Raw genomic sequence first — 15,386 nt, 5'->3', positions numbered from 1 at the left:
CTCACAAGCTTCATGTTTCTGTCTTCATCCTGATTTCCTACAGCTGGGTCCCCTTGGTTAACTCCTTCCCAATATAGACAGACTCTCTCTCCACGCATGGCTGTTTCGCTTTCTCTGACCAGGATGACTGGGGAGGCACCGTGTGCCTGCAGCCCCCCCTCGCTCCCTGGGGGGGACCCTCTCAGAGACCCTAAGGGGGGGTTCAGCTGTGTATTAGTAATAAACTCGGACGACCTTTTCCAGGGCCCACTGCTCCCTCTTTATTAGGGTCATTAATTACAAGCAGCTTTGTCCGGGCTCCGTTTAAAATGAACCAGATTTGTGGTCATTAGATTGTTACTATGTATTCTGGTAGTGAGTGTGAAAGGTAGTTATGTTAGTATTAATGTACGGCTTTGTAACTGGTGTTCACAGGTATGGGGTAACAAGCTTAGCTTTATGTTGCTGGCTGTAATCTGCTACTATACATATTCTCATTGAATTATCTTAATTAGAAGATATGATAAGGGTGGTTTCATAGATCATTACTCTTCTAGCCATAGACCACAAAGAAAAATATATACGTTTTTCAGCTTTAATGAAGCTACCATTAAAATTTTTTTCCCATGTGCATCAAATCCTATGTAGGCCCACTTTGTGCAATTTTGCTTATTTTAGGGTGATTTTTCCTACCTTGCATCGTTTTGTAAATGTGAGTACCCTCTTCAAACTTCAGAGGTCAGTGTGTCGTATGCTGTTTGACATGGGATGAATACTAAACAGTGATACTGTGTAAAGACGGCACACACATTAAGAAAGAGATGCAAAGCAGGAGAAATGACCTTAAAATGATCGATATTGAACAAGTGAGTCTATATAGGACTCCCATCCTACAGACTCTCGTCTTTTGTGGATTTTAACATTGTTATACAGGGCGATTCATAAACAATGCACCACAGGAAAAACTTAATTTCAAGTAGACCTTTATGGTGGACAGAAAACACATAGTGTTGATGATTTTATATAGCTTTGACCATGTCTGCAGACACCTTTTCATTCCATAACAGGCTCCTGTCTATTTCATAAGCATTGCTACAGATCAGTGTGTGTTGTCTTTCTGCACTGAAACGTTTCATTCAGGGTTCTGGAGCCACCTGCTGGTGACTGGGTGCAACAGCACAAGCTGCAGGACAGCTATTGGAGTGTACAGTGTGGCATTTGGGTTGGAACAATAATCAATTATGATAGAATTTTGGTCTTGATTGAAAATGATTCTTGATGATCACAATCTAAAGATTAAAAGGATCTGCACCACTGCAATCGAGGTGCTTTGTGTGTTTTGAGTTGCTGAGGAGGGAGTGAAGTGCCATGTAATTAAGCTGGCAATTGGAAATGTACATTAATCCAGTGCCCCTTCTGTTCTGGGAGAGAACAGTACCGCTTTATATTTTAAAAAGCCTTCAAGTGAAAAAGCAGACAGAGAAAAAAGGAAAAATAGTGTGCAGGGGAGAAATAACTACCGACTAGGGATAAAGTCGCAATTAATGAGAAACACAATTAAATAATTGTGATTATTTTTAGTCAATAACTGTTAATGGTGATTAAAAAATGTTGTCCCTACGATTTTCCACCTTCCTTTATTTAGTAAAAATATGCCTTCATTTAAGTTAGATATCTCAGTTTAAGGCACATGCAATATGATTTTTAAAAATTTTTTTATTTAAGAATAAATGGAAATTATACTGCAGGAGTAGTCACAAAAATATTGCGCCATTTATTCAGATTAAATTAGTCATGCCTTCTCATCCTGGGAAATCGGGCTCACTGTTGAAGTCACTTTGACTTAGTGCCTCACCTGTGCAAATTATATCAGCACTACAAAGATATAGTAAATCTGAAGCTTGTCTGGACAAGAGCAACATGATATGTATTTATTAAAGAAAGAAAAAAAACATCAACTGTATACAAACAACTATTAGAAAAAAAAGACTATTTACAAAATGAAATCCAAAAATCTGGCAGGTCCAACAAAGACTCAGGAAAGGCCATTGAGGTTCAAAGTCTCGACCCTGGGCTAGGTCGGGGTGGGGTTTGGGGTTTCTCTCTCAGGACACAGTGGTGGGGATCCTTCTCCACAGCCCCCCGCACAGACAGTTCTTAATCCAGCGCTGCTCCCACTGCTTCAATGCGGTGGTCTTGTTGGGCGATCGCAGCATGGTGACACAGCCACACCTGTGGAGAGCACACACACAGACACAGACACAGACACACACAGACACACACAGACACAGACACAGACAGACACAGACACACACACACACACAGACACACACAGACACAGACAGACACAGCGGGGATTTTTATTTATTTGAATGGAAACCAGCTGGCAATGTCCTGTGATTGTTATGGCAGAAAGAAAGAGAAAGACTGCGGTATTTACAGGTATTTATTTCTGCTAATAAATAATAATAATAATCATAATCATAATAATGATAATACAGGTATCTAGGATTATATATACAGTAACATCAGACAGACACTCGGTTACAACACTGATCCTAGTACACTCAAAACAAGCATGTCAGTGACCCTGATCTTGGTTTGATTACTACGGGAGCCCCTTACCTGGTGCATGCCTTGCTGTCCTCGGTGGGGCAGACGCCCAGGTGCAGACAGCGCAGATTGTCCATCCTCTGAGAGCCGGGGGTCCTGTCAGGAGAGAGCACAGACAGACACATCACACACAGCAGCAGTGTTGCATGCCCAACATCGTATAGGGTTCAGTATGACACAAGCACATTTTCCAGGAAATGATTTCAACAGATTACGATTAATCAATAGCTAATGAATTGTACTAGCTTTAGCAGCATCATCACAGGTCGCATTATGGTTGTGCTGAAAATCTTTCTGTCTTTGATTGTTTTTTTTTTTTTTCAAAACGCTCAATCTATAAGGAAAAACCATAAGAAACTCAAGTCAAGTAGACTAACCTTTTGGTTAGCGCTTTCTTCAGCTCACTGTGTGTAAAGCAGTATTTACTTATTTATTATGAGTAATACATTAAGGACACAGCATAAAGTGACTGCTGTAATTCCACATGCCCAAGGGGTGTAGTGTTCTGGATATGTGTGTCTGCAGGTACACATGGAATGACAGTGGATTATTAAATTCCACCCACATGGAAACACATTATCCAGAATGTTTATTTGGAGTGCTGTACAGCTATGGCCAAAAGTGTTCCATCACCTAGAATTTTAGGATTGAGACATAATCATAATATAGGGAGTCAGTTTAATACTCGCCTTACTGCATTTACAATTATCAGTTTCCTTTATAATAATAATAATCATTTAAAATTCTCTTTTATTAATACCTTGAAATTGCCTAAATAAAACAAAACATTCACTGAGTAACGGTTATATCCTCCATAATATCTTTTATAAATAAATGTGGTTATTGAAATGAAACCAAGCTACAATGTTAACGGGTCTGCAGTCGGCAGCTATCCAACAGCACTGGTTATAGCATCGTACTCAGCTTGATTCATGGGTTTGCAGCGATCCTGAATTTCTAAAAGAGTACTCTGTCAAAACAGACGGGTTTCATTTGTTGTTGTATTGTTGTTGTCTGTAGCAGAACTACTAGAAAGTGTATTTTGAGAAGTGAAAGCATGTTTAGCACGCAGGTGGTACAGCAGACTAGATGCACTTCTGTGATACAGGAACTCACTGTGATAGTAGATACAAGTAACCCTTTGAGTGCTTTGCTACATCATACGGTATGTATAACGTCCCTCATCTTAGCAATAAAATCTGGCTCTGGTGGGTTTACCTGGAGAAGATCTCTACCGGCGCCCCCGAGCCGAGTCCTGGCAGGCTGTAGGGCTTCCCGAACTGCAGGCGCAGAGGCTGCTTGTTCTGCAGCTTGCTCACCACCCCGTCGTTGACGGGCAGCCAGTCCATGTTGGGCACCAGCAGCTGGCTGGGCAGGAGGCAGCACTCATCTATAAGGGAATCGTCTGGTTCTGAAGGGTGGTTCTCATCACGGGCTGCACAGCACAAACACAATACAGACAGACGTCAGGGACATAAAATCTGGTAAGTAACAATCAATGCACTGAGAACAAACGCAGGAACCAACATGGGTTTGTCATCATTCTTTTCATTTTGAACAAATATTCTTTCGTTTTGAATGGCAAAAAAATTATTAAATTCAGAATCGCAAAATAAAAGACAAGATCAAAAACAGACTTACTGTTGCATCTAAAAACTAAAGCCAGCAGTATTATGAGATCACCACATTCTGTATTTATTATATGTAAACATGAGGTTCTGTACAAACATGAAGTCAGACAGACAGGCTTCTCCGTGACCCTAATGTGACCTAAAACTAATTTTCATACTCACTTTAGTATTTTAAAGTGGTGCAGAAAGCCTAAATATTTTACTCATTATACCGATGTAAATTAAAGGGCTCCTTTACATTCGATTTGATTTGGTTGAAAGTATTTCAGAGCGCTCTAAACAAACTGCCCTTCAGAGCTGTGTCTATGTCCCAGGGCTTCCTTTCACCCTGTGTGCTCTGATCCCAGTACATCACTGTGCTTGGAGAGGAGGGGGGGTGCTTACAGCAGAGCCAGAGCTTGGTGAGCAGGCGGAACAGCAGAGACATGCTGTCCTGGTTGTCCGAGGTGGCTGTGTAGATGGGCAGGCAGCCAGGCTTCAGGAGACCCCAGATCCGGATCACCACCATCATCTCCCGCAGCATTCCCAGAGAGGGGCCGTCACGCAGGAACCCAAACCCCGGCCGCACCAGAGAGCCCTGCCACAGGGGACAGAGACAGTGAGCACACCGACCAGGGGACACAGAGACAGTGAGCACACCGACCAGGGGACACAGAGACAGTGAGCACACCGACCAGGGGACACAGAGACAGTGAGCACACCGACCAGGGGACACAGAGACAGTGAGCACACCGACCAGGGGACACAGAGACAGTGAGCACACCGACCAGGGGACACAGAGACAGTGAGCACACCGACCAGGGGACACAGAGACAGTGAGCACACCGACCAGGGGACACAGAGACAGTGAGCACACCGACCAGGGGACACAGAGACAGTGAGCACACCGACCAGGGGGCACAGAGACAGAGCGCACACCGACCAGGGGACACAGAGACAGTGCGCACACCGACCAGGGGACACAGAGACAGTGAGCACACCGACCAGGGGACACAGAGACAGTGAGCACACCGACCAGGGGACACAGAGACAGTGCGCACACCGACCAGGGGACACAGAGACAATGAGCACACTGACCAGGGGACATAGAGACAGTGAGCACACTGACCAGGGGACACAGAGACAGTGAGCACTCCGACCAGGGGACACAGAGACAATGAGCACACTGACCAGGGGACATAGAGACAGTGAGCACACTGACCAGGGGACACAGAGACAGTGAGCACACTGACCAGGGGACACAGAGACAGTGAGCACACTGACCAGGGGACACAGAGACAGTGAGCACACCGACCAGGGGACACAGAGACAGTGAGCACACCGACCAGGGGACACAGAGACAGTGAGCACTCCGACCAGGGGACACAGAGACAATGAGCACACTGACCAGGGGACATAGAGACAGTGAGCACTCCGACCAGGGGACACAGAGACAGTGAGCACACTGACCAGGGGACACAGAGACAGTGAGCACACTGACCAGGGGACACAGAGACAGTGAGCACACTGACCAGGGGACACAGAGCCCTGCCCCCTCACCTGGTTGGGCAGGCTGGCCAGCAGGTACAGCACCAAGTCTCCCACCCACTGGATGAGCTGCTGCAGAGACTGCAGGGTGGAGGCGTCCAGCACAAACTCCTCTGTCTTCAGATTGATCATCACCTTGTCGATATCTGAGAGAGAGGGAGAGAGAGGGGTGTGACAAACCACCAGGGACATTTAACCCCAAGATTAAAAAGTATAATTGTTTAAATGTAATCTATCTCGACCTAAATGCTCAATATAATTCATGCAAGTCAGTCTTTTTTTATCAACTCTTTCAGCTGTTTTTGATGTCCAAGTGGCTTTCAGTAAAACGGAAAAGTTTAAAACCAAAAGAAGCGGACTGAATTTGTGCAGCCAAGGGAATGGGGCATAACATTATTACAGACATCTATTATACAATTAGACACAATGTAGAAAGATTAAAATAACTTATTAAGAGACATTCACCTTTTTTATGTATAATTTTCCTGGTACCCCAGTTTCACAATGTTTAAATACCTCAACTAACATTTTATCTCCTTTCAATACTTTTGGGTGTTTTAGTCAGTTTTGCATCAGTATTTCCTTTTTTATGAAGTCTAAATTAGATCTACACAGAATAACTTAACAAATGCATGAGACTCAATAATGTTTTAAGTTAGGTAGGTAGGCTGAGTGTTTGTGTATGCCTGCTAGTACTGGCACCAGCACTTCATCAACAAACCTAAAAATAAAACAGCCCTAAACATCTTAACACCCTACTGAGGGCAGTCAGAATCAATCAGGTACATCTTGTCATAACTTCTGATTTATGTTACTATATTAAAATTATTAAGGAATGTTAATATGATCCGTTACAAGCAGAAAAGTGTGCAATGAGATTTCAGATTTTTATTTTTCGTTAACAAAATTTAAAACCGTTTACAAATTGTACAAATGTGTGACTAAGGCAGACATTAATGGTGTTTCTGTGCTGAACACTGTGCTGGTGGAAGTGGCTGCACAGCCCCAGTTACCTGTGTCAGTGTTCTTCACGCAGATCTCAGCCAGTCTGTCTCCAGGGCTCTTGTCAGGGGTGTTGAGCACGTGAGGTCTCAGCAGCGATTTGAGTGTGGAGCTGATTGCTATGAGCAGGAGCTTGGCGTGGTAATCACAGGCCCGCGCCACGGTGGCACTCGACAGCTTACACAGAGATGCCTTCATAGCTACGATCCGCGTCGACAGGACCTGTGTACAGGCATGACACAAACAGGACAGTCAAACCAGCCTGTAACAGCACCTCTGTGTATCCATGTGATTTTACACAAGGAATATGTAACATGGCGATTCACCAGGGTGGACCCTATAGAGGCTTTCAACACTGCAGACCTGTATACAGGTGTAGGAAAGATATCTCAGCTAAAAACTGCACAGCGCTCTTGTGGTGAAGAAAAGGTAACTCTACTCAAACTCCAGTGTTAGGGAGCACAGCAGTGTATTGCAAGCAAAACAAAAAATAAATAAATAAAAAGTTGCCTATTTTAGAAGACGCTACCTCTATTAAGACCCTTTGGCAAATGAATCCCGTGTTACAATTTCTATGCCAGACAACTAGAACTGAGGAGCAGCTCAGACTTCTTATAAAGTATAAAGAAAACTAAAACTGTTCTTGTGTCATTTCAAGAAGAATGATTTTTAACATGATAAAAAGTTCATGTAACAGTAATAAAGTAATCTAAGAACATATAACTTGAAGCTAGAAATATTCACAGATGTGTACAGGCTCACTGACACACTGACGTCCATCATGCAGGATTGATGCCAGGGCAGTATTAGTGTTTAGGGATCACACACAGTATTGAAACTGCAAGGAGGGTGAACGATACAGCAGGTATGTGTTGTGTACAATTGGGATCCCCCTTTCCCAGCACAGACTGGAATGCATTGCCATCATCTGACACCTCATCTGATATCTGCTTTGCATTGAAGTGTAAAGCATTATTTCAATACAGGATTTGGGGGGTTGTTTGTAAAGCCTAATAAACACATCTCTGAATACATCTTGTGACCAGCTACAACTGAGAGCAATTCAAGATCCAGTTGGAGGTCTGTAAGTAGCTTTGCAGTGCTTTTACTACAAACACACCTCTATCACAATGCATTAGTAAGCATCACTACTCATTGTCTCATCTCAGCCCCTCACCTGCTGCAGGGCCTGGTTCTGGCGCATGTACTCCTCATGAAGCTTGTCCACCAGGTTATGCACCATGCCAGGCTGCACGTGCAGCAAGATGTCCCACCAGTCATAGCCGGTCACCATGCAGTACTCCAGCAGGAACAGCAGGTGGCGCAGTGAGGTGTTCATGTCCAGAGTGTGGCCCATGGAAGGCGAGACACGCAACATGTGCAGCTGAAAGACAGCAGCAGGTAGATCAAGCTACGTGTTAACAGGAAGTCTACTGCAGAAGGGGAAGGTGTGTCAACATTACATTGCAGTTTATAAAGTTAAAATCTTACTGTCATTGTTTTTTTTCCCTTATTATGGTGTTTCAATCATTGTGAGTGGGTTCTGGTTCTGTTGCTCCCGTATGGAGTTATTTTTATTTTTCACTATATCTGTCTTTACCTGGCCTTTCCATTTCCACCTATGTGAACCATGCTAGTAGAGTGGAGATGTTACATTGGCACATGATTTGAATTGAATGAGGAAAGCTGTTCTGTGCTGGCACACGATTCTCCAGAGCAGCTCAAAGCCAGGTAAAGGCAGATTCAGAGAAAATTACAATAATCCAAACACCAAAAAATATTAAGGGAAATGTACACCAAAAAAAATGAAAACTGACAAATAAAATGATTCTCTAAATGTTTAAGATTTTTTTTTGTATAGATCTGAATGAATTTGGCCACTCAAGTGTGAAGCGTGGTTTTGGTTGCCCACCTTGCCGTGGTTGTCGATGCCCACGAGAGCCAGGGAGGTCCAGGAGAGCTGCAGAGCCTTGAAGTGTCCGGCAGTGCCGGCGGGGCGCTGCCTCTTGAGGGCCGGCTCGTCGGGGCCGCGCTGAGAGGAGGCCGAGCTGCCGTAGAACACACCCATGGTCTGCAGAGACAGCCGGTGCACGATGTGAATACTGCCGTCGTGAAACGCCAGGGCCAGCCCTGCGAGCGCAAAGCACACGCCACACATCCATCACACACGGCACAGACCTGGCAGCACACGCAGTCTCTCATCGGGATGGTAACCGTTCAGAGTTTCAATGAAAAATGAAAGACTTAAGATACAGTTTACTAAAACTAAAAATCTGACTAAATAGCTGCAAAGACATTTAAAAAAAAAAACAAGGTTTAACCAAAGTGCACTAAGACAGCGCTTCAGTGTGTGTCATGTTTAAACACAACATCAGCTTTGCTGCATTTTCACTGTACTTTCTTCTACCAAAGACTATCGATCGCCCTTGTGGTCTTTTCACTTAGAGCACTGAATTGAACACTTTACCTCTAAATCATACTGGGTAGCTCAGTGAACTATCAGTTGGACAGGCCTATGTTAAACCATTGTCATATGTAGCAGTAGGATGTGTGCAAAGTAATTGATTTCATATTTAATCAAGTCTTTTCCATAGACACTTAACTGAACTCACACACACAGAGAAACAGGGAATCTGTCTAACAGGAAGTGTGTGTGATTCTATCTGGTGGAGGGTTAGGATAACCGGAATGAGCCCTTTCGCTCTACAAACACAAGCCTGAACCCCAGAGGCAGGGCAGGGGGACGTGTCGTGTTCTGGGTGCATACCGAGGCCTGGACAGAACTTGGTGTCGCTGGCCACTTTGAGGTCAGTGTTGGAGATGGAAATGGGCAGTTTGGGCAGCGCCACGGCTGAAACACGGTCCAGATCGCTGGTGGCTGACAGGATTCTCCACTTGAGGATCATGGGCTGTTTCTCACCCACTGCGGGACAGAGAAGGAAGAGGGGTGGGTTAGATTCAAACAAGACCTCTTGTCAAACACACTGAAAAGGCTAAGGGTTAGAGGAACCCTTCGAACCTACCTACTGGGGAGCGGTGTTGGAAGATATTGTTGACCGGGAGTCCCTCCTTCCTCAGGGACCAGCACTCCACAATACTGCCCAGCTGGCTGGAGGCACACAGCAGCACCTGCAACACACAGCATGTGAGGGACAGAGCACAATTCAAGAACGATTAGCAGGGAAGTTACACAGGGGATGTATATTTCAGTACAGAGCACAAAGTTACAAAAAACTCTCGAATTAATCACAAATTAGTTTGGATAAAACAGAACTGGAAAGGCAGCACGGCCTGGCGGTTTACAGCACTGTATCTAGGAATGAAGTGACTTTCAAAACATGAATGGATATTCAAGTATTCTTTAATTGATTAGTACCGCATTACAGAAAGATCATTTTGCCTGTACCTGCTCGGAGTTCTCCCTCGTGAGGAATTTGAGGTGTGTGACGGCGGGGTACTTGTCCTTGCGTGCCGGGTCTGTGGTGCAGCGCATGAAGAGCGAGGGCAGGAGCTCCGTGTCAATGCGGCACTTCTCGTTCACCACCCCCACGCACACCTTGTAGAACTGCACCGGGGAGGAGCTGCTGCCGTCGGTGGCCGCCACCACGATGTTCCCCCCTCCCGTGAAGGCGATGTCCGCCAGCGCCACGCGGCCCCGCAGTCGGCACAGGCTCTCGCTGGCGGTCAGCAGCGTGCCGTTGGGCTTGAGCAGAGACACGGACACCAGCCCGCTCACCGTCACCGCCATCCAGCCCTCCATCGGCTTCCCTCCGAACAGAGTCAGAGACGGAGAGAACTTCACCCGCGAAAACTTCTCCCCGAAATTCGATGAGCCTGACTGGGGTGCAAGGAGACTTTCACAATTCGTTGCTGTATCCCACTTACCATAACACTTTTATGTTTCTGAGGCAGTTTGAGAAACGACTTCCTAAACATTTAAATGTTAGGATTAAGCATGTTTAAACTTATTGGGAAAGTCTGTAATTAATCAGAAAAGCCATCATAAGAAATGACGTGTACTTGTATACTTTCTGTCCACAGCTTTTAATCATATATGGAAATAAACTGTGAAGAAATATTATATACTTGGCCTACACTGCACACATACTCCAATGTAAACCCTAAGGCTAACACCTATATTCTCATAGTTTTGATAAGGGGTAAAAGTTTCCATCTTGATCAGCCAGGTACCAATTTCTATGTACTTTGGGTGACAGTCCTTGTATCTTCCTCGCCCTACCTTCTCGACATGCAGGGCCAGTTTGACCCCGTTGTGCAGCCAGGACAGGGCGACGATGGGGTCTCCCTCCACAGCACTCCCCAGGGAACTCTCCCAGCCGTTCACCAGGTGCTCTGCCATCCCCCAGCATTTAATCTGCCCGTCCGCGTCAGCAGAGAGCAGCCGCGAGCCTGGAAACCAGCAAACACATTCTGACTCACAATTCCTGGAACAGTGCCACCTCTTGGTAGTGGCTGAGATATGCAGGTAAGGAATAAGACTGACAAACAGTTTGTACTGCAGTGGGAGTGATACATCCACCCCTCGCTATACCGCCCCTCTATACTGCGGATTCAAATATATCACAGTCCTGGAGTTGGCTCCCCATTTTTACAGTCTAACTGCGCATGCACTATACATAGGCAATTTCGCTTAGAATTACTGTTCGTTTTATTTCGTTTTCGCACATCACAAACAAAAATATACAATTAAAAACAAAGCATTAATATCGTACTGTTATCACACACACATGCAGTGCACAATAACACAAAGCAAATTAAATATCTACTTGCTGAAGTGGTTTTTATTTTAGCCAAAGAGGTGTTCACGTGTGGCAGCAATGCACTAGCAAAAGCCACAAGGCAGTGACGCAGCTACCTAGCAACAAGCCTCCTATGTTGGCATCTTTCAATGCAGCGGGTTTGTACATTTGAGAAAGGAGAGGAAGACTCATGAAATTAATTGGAGACTGAAGTCGATGAGAAGCAATTACCCTCCGCAGTACGAATTAAAACGTTGTGCTGCTTTTTATACGAAAAATGAGAAAAAGCGGGTTGCATAGAGGATTTATACTGGACCCTGACGCCCCCGATAAAACTAGGGAGTGGTTTTACAGTATTTACTTGTTAGCCTATTTGTTTTTCTATGGGTCTCTCACTATATCGCGGCCCTCGATATATAGCAGATTTATATTGGACCCCGACACCCACGATATATCGAGCAGGTGGTGTATTTGTTTCAAATGACGTTTTCATAGTGTGCGTGAGTTTTTTTTTTTTGTTTTTTTTTATAAATCTGTGTTAAGATGTTTGAGTTCAGGAGCTTTTCATTTCTAATTGCCTGCCATACAGTATCCATATCTAATGCAGTCTCAGCCAGTGCCTTTATATTAGTGAGCGCCGCAAGAGTGAATTGCTAGCAAATTAAAAGAAAGCTTGGTCTGGAGTGGCAGAATGCTAGATGGTGCTGGCTCTCACTTCTATGAAGACACGTTTGCTGATCTAGTCTATACGCTAATGTATCTGTGTCGGAAACTAGTGTAAAACCTAAATTGGTTCAAACTGCTCTGCAATGAGAGTCTTATTGAAGACCACTGTATGGATGAAAACATGCTCAGATTATGAGCTGTTTTATAGATCTACACCAGCTGTTGGCTAAATGAAGTGAAGAATCCATCTTGATTCTGTTCACTGTACATGCTGGCTGCCCCCCTGACCCTTACCGGACTGGTCCCATTCCAGGCACGTGATGACCTCATTGTGTCCTGAATTGATGGAGTAGATGTCCCAGGGGTGCTCGGTATCAATGATGTGGATCATATGAGTCAGGTCTGAAAAGCAAAGGAATGATCATCATGAATGACAGCTGGCAGCGCTAGTTTTGGATTGCCTGATATGCAGGTAGTCCAAGATTTGCACAATTCGGGGTGTGTGAAACCAGTGATCATTACATTGTTAGCATTTACCAAATATGGAGCCTACATAATATTAATTTTCCTCACCTTTCTCCTCCTCGTTTTTGAGGTCGGTGGTGAAGGCAACGAGGTTCCTGCAGGACCAGGCACACACGAGTGGGATGGAGGGGCAGTGGTTGCTTTTCGGTCTCTTTTCCCACTCGCAGACGTAAGCGACGTCCATCTTCTGTGCAGAAACGAGTCCCGGTGCGCTCTACTGTGTTTATGTAAAGCTCACTGCATTACACTGTCAAACCGTGTTCCAAAGCCTGGTGTGAAACAAAGTTAATGAATAATGTGATATATGTATTTGTGCTTTACTTTCTTTCTTCTTTTTTTTTAGTAATAGACTTTAAATTGCTTTGTTTGATTAAATAATTTGGAAAGAAAATCGAGCTAATTTTCTTTAACATTCAAAACTGTAATACTGGACGGTAAATATTTGTAATAATTTTTTGTATCACTCGTATTCACCATTTTGCCTGAAAAAAAACAAGGTTAACTTCAAAATACTCATCATTTTACTGAGTTGCATTTTTTTTTATTGTATAACATTTGCAGTTTAACGACTGATCAATAAAACAACATAAAATGCAAGAAAAGTATAGGTATCTGAGCATTTTAAAAACTACCGATATATACAGTAACTAAGTAGGTGACTTTTTTACTGCCAAAAATACTGAGAGGTGCTCGGCTTCGTCACAGAAGTCACCTTTTTAAGACAGCGCCGATTACTGTACGTATTTAACATTCATTATATTGAAATTATAACAATTAGACAAGAATAAATCATAATATTCAGACCATTGAACAGAGCAGACACACCATCAAAAGGACCCCACTCCGTCGTAAGCAGACTAGCAATATGCCTGTGTTTTTTTTTTTTTTAGTTTATTTTAAATAAAAATGAAATATATTTTAGGTATGTTGGTGATCACAGACAGAAAGTAATTTAGTCAAATAAGACAGTAACTTAATTTTATAACAAGATATTTTTGCAGGCATATCTCATAGTTTCATAAGCACCTTAGCCACAAAAAAAAAACCCCGTCAGGATTTAGACAGTTCATAGAGTGGGATAAAATAAATAAATAAATAAAAATAAAAATAAAAAGGCCTCTATTAATGATTATAGTTGTACTTATTTTTTTATTTAAACCGTATTGAAGACGTTTATATAATATGAATTCTGGAATTGTATAATGTATTTACATCACTTTTAATTATGGTAATATTAAATATGCAGTAGCCTAAAAATACATTACATTGCACGTGTTATGTCTTCTTCAGTTACTATACTATACTTAAAATGTGTGTTTTAGATTTTAATTTAATATTTTTATTCATTTTCTACCAGTTTGAATGTGCTTGAGACCGTGTTTTTTTCAGAAATGGCAGTTTTTAAAGGGAAATAAAACAAAAACCGTCAAAGTATGAGTACTATGAATGTTATTTATGTTTACCGGAGTATATATACTTCTACAAAATACAGAAAGATGGTGCTTCACTGTTTTGTATTTAATTATACAACGAGTTGAAAACTGCTAAGTTCATGAGTATCACAGAGCGCTCTGAGCAGTGTTCGCATAGAGAGGCAGGATCGCCAGGTGCCTACTTCACCCATCCTAACAAAGTACATTTTTCATGTGTACTGCAAAATATAATTCTTAATACCGCACAGTAAATATACAGTAAATAAAGTATTTTGCTGCATTACAGCTCTCTGATGATGACTGCAATTGCTAAAGTTTTTACACAGCACTAGAAACTATAATCTCTGCACATGCGCTGATGCAGAACTTGTAAGTTCACGAGTTCATTTTTCTTATCAGTTATTTGTTTCATCGGGGGCTCCTGGGCAACAGTGAAATAGACTTCAAAAGGTACAGGCAAAATTATTTTACTATTGGTGCAACAGTTAATCGATGCATCGATTATTGATCATCTGTCCTTAAATTTCCCGAGCTTCGATAACATATTGGTGAATCGCTCACTTTGAAACCAACCCTGTCAGGGGGAAACAAAAAAGTTTAAAACGCACTCCTATAATATACTGATGGTAATTAATACCATTGGATCACACGTCCCTTTAGTTTGCAGGTTACATCAACTAGGTTCAACAACAGTAGGCCAGTATTCAAATGATATAACTTACTAACTTTTAAAAGCTTATTGTACAGAAAGCATAACAAAGTACAGGAAAGCGAAATCAAAACGGGGTTTGCAATCAGTCACCATTTCATACACCAAGTGTTGTATATTTCCACTGTGTTGGAGTTAGCAGGGTAAAGCGACTTAAGCTTCAAAATGATCCTGAAAGAGTTTCATTGTAATGTCCTTACCCCAGAAAAAATGTGATCCAGTCAGGTACTGTATTATTGCGTTTGAATGATCTCAACATACTTAATACGATTTTAATAAAAAGCAGTAAAACCAATCAATAAATAAAAACAATTTATCCCTTTTTTTGTAATAATGCAGTCCGCAGTATCTCCGTCTGACCTGCAGTCGCCGCTGTCTCAATTTAACTCCTTTACCGGTCGACTCCGCCTGTGGCCACTCTTGTTCCCGCGAGTGTCGTTGGTAGAGAGAAGAGCTTGGAGAAAATGGCAGCAGCAAAAACAACGAACAGGAGAGAGAAACCGTGAACACCGAGAAAACCTGACAAACCTGCGGCTCTCCT

At 43.0% G+C, this 15,386-nt stretch overlaps 1 protein-coding gene across 4 annotated transcripts; it reads right to left on the bottom strand.

The window, feature by feature from the left end:
• Positions 1–1,713: 1,713 nt before the first annotated feature.
• On the bottom strand, positions 1,714–15,269 carry LOC117401316 (mediator of RNA polymerase II transcription subunit 16). Of its 4 annotated transcripts, none has more exons than XM_059015018.1 (15): positions 15,206–15,269; positions 12,752–12,972; positions 12,473–12,580; positions 10,993–11,162; positions 10,159–10,590; positions 9,776–9,881; positions 9,520–9,675; positions 8,665–8,882; positions 7,930–8,136; positions 6,764–6,974; positions 5,763–5,896; positions 4,608–4,800; positions 3,811–4,027; positions 2,605–2,688; positions 1,714–2,211 (listed from the first exon to the last, which is right to left on the bottom strand). In XM_059015018.1, exons 2-15 carry the CDS (start codon positions 12,885–12,887, stop codon positions 2,085–2,087), a joined length of 2,499 nt encoding a protein of 832 aa, XP_058871001.1. In that variant the 5' UTR covers positions 12,888–12,972; positions 15,206–15,269; the 3' UTR covers positions 1,714–2,084. The 4 variants fall into 4 exon arrangements, with proteins under 4 accessions (XP_058871001.1, XP_058870999.1, XP_058871000.1 ...); XM_059015016.1 differs by lacking the exon at positions 15,206–15,269 and adding an exon at positions 13,508–13,583; XM_059015017.1 differs by lacking the exon at positions 15,206–15,269 and adding an exon at positions 13,529–13,549.
• Between the last annotated feature and the right edge of the window lie 117 nt (positions 15,270–15,386).

This window comes from Acipenser ruthenus, chromosome 49, assembly GCF_902713425.1.
Source record: "Acipenser ruthenus chromosome 49, fAciRut3.2 maternal haplotype, whole genome shotgun sequence".
Lineage (NCBI taxonomy): Eukaryota > Metazoa > Chordata > Actinopteri > Acipenseriformes > Acipenseridae > Acipenser > Acipenser ruthenus.
The sequence above is the reverse complement of the archived record's forward strand: the minus strand, read 5'-3'. Positions and strand labels throughout refer to the sequence as shown.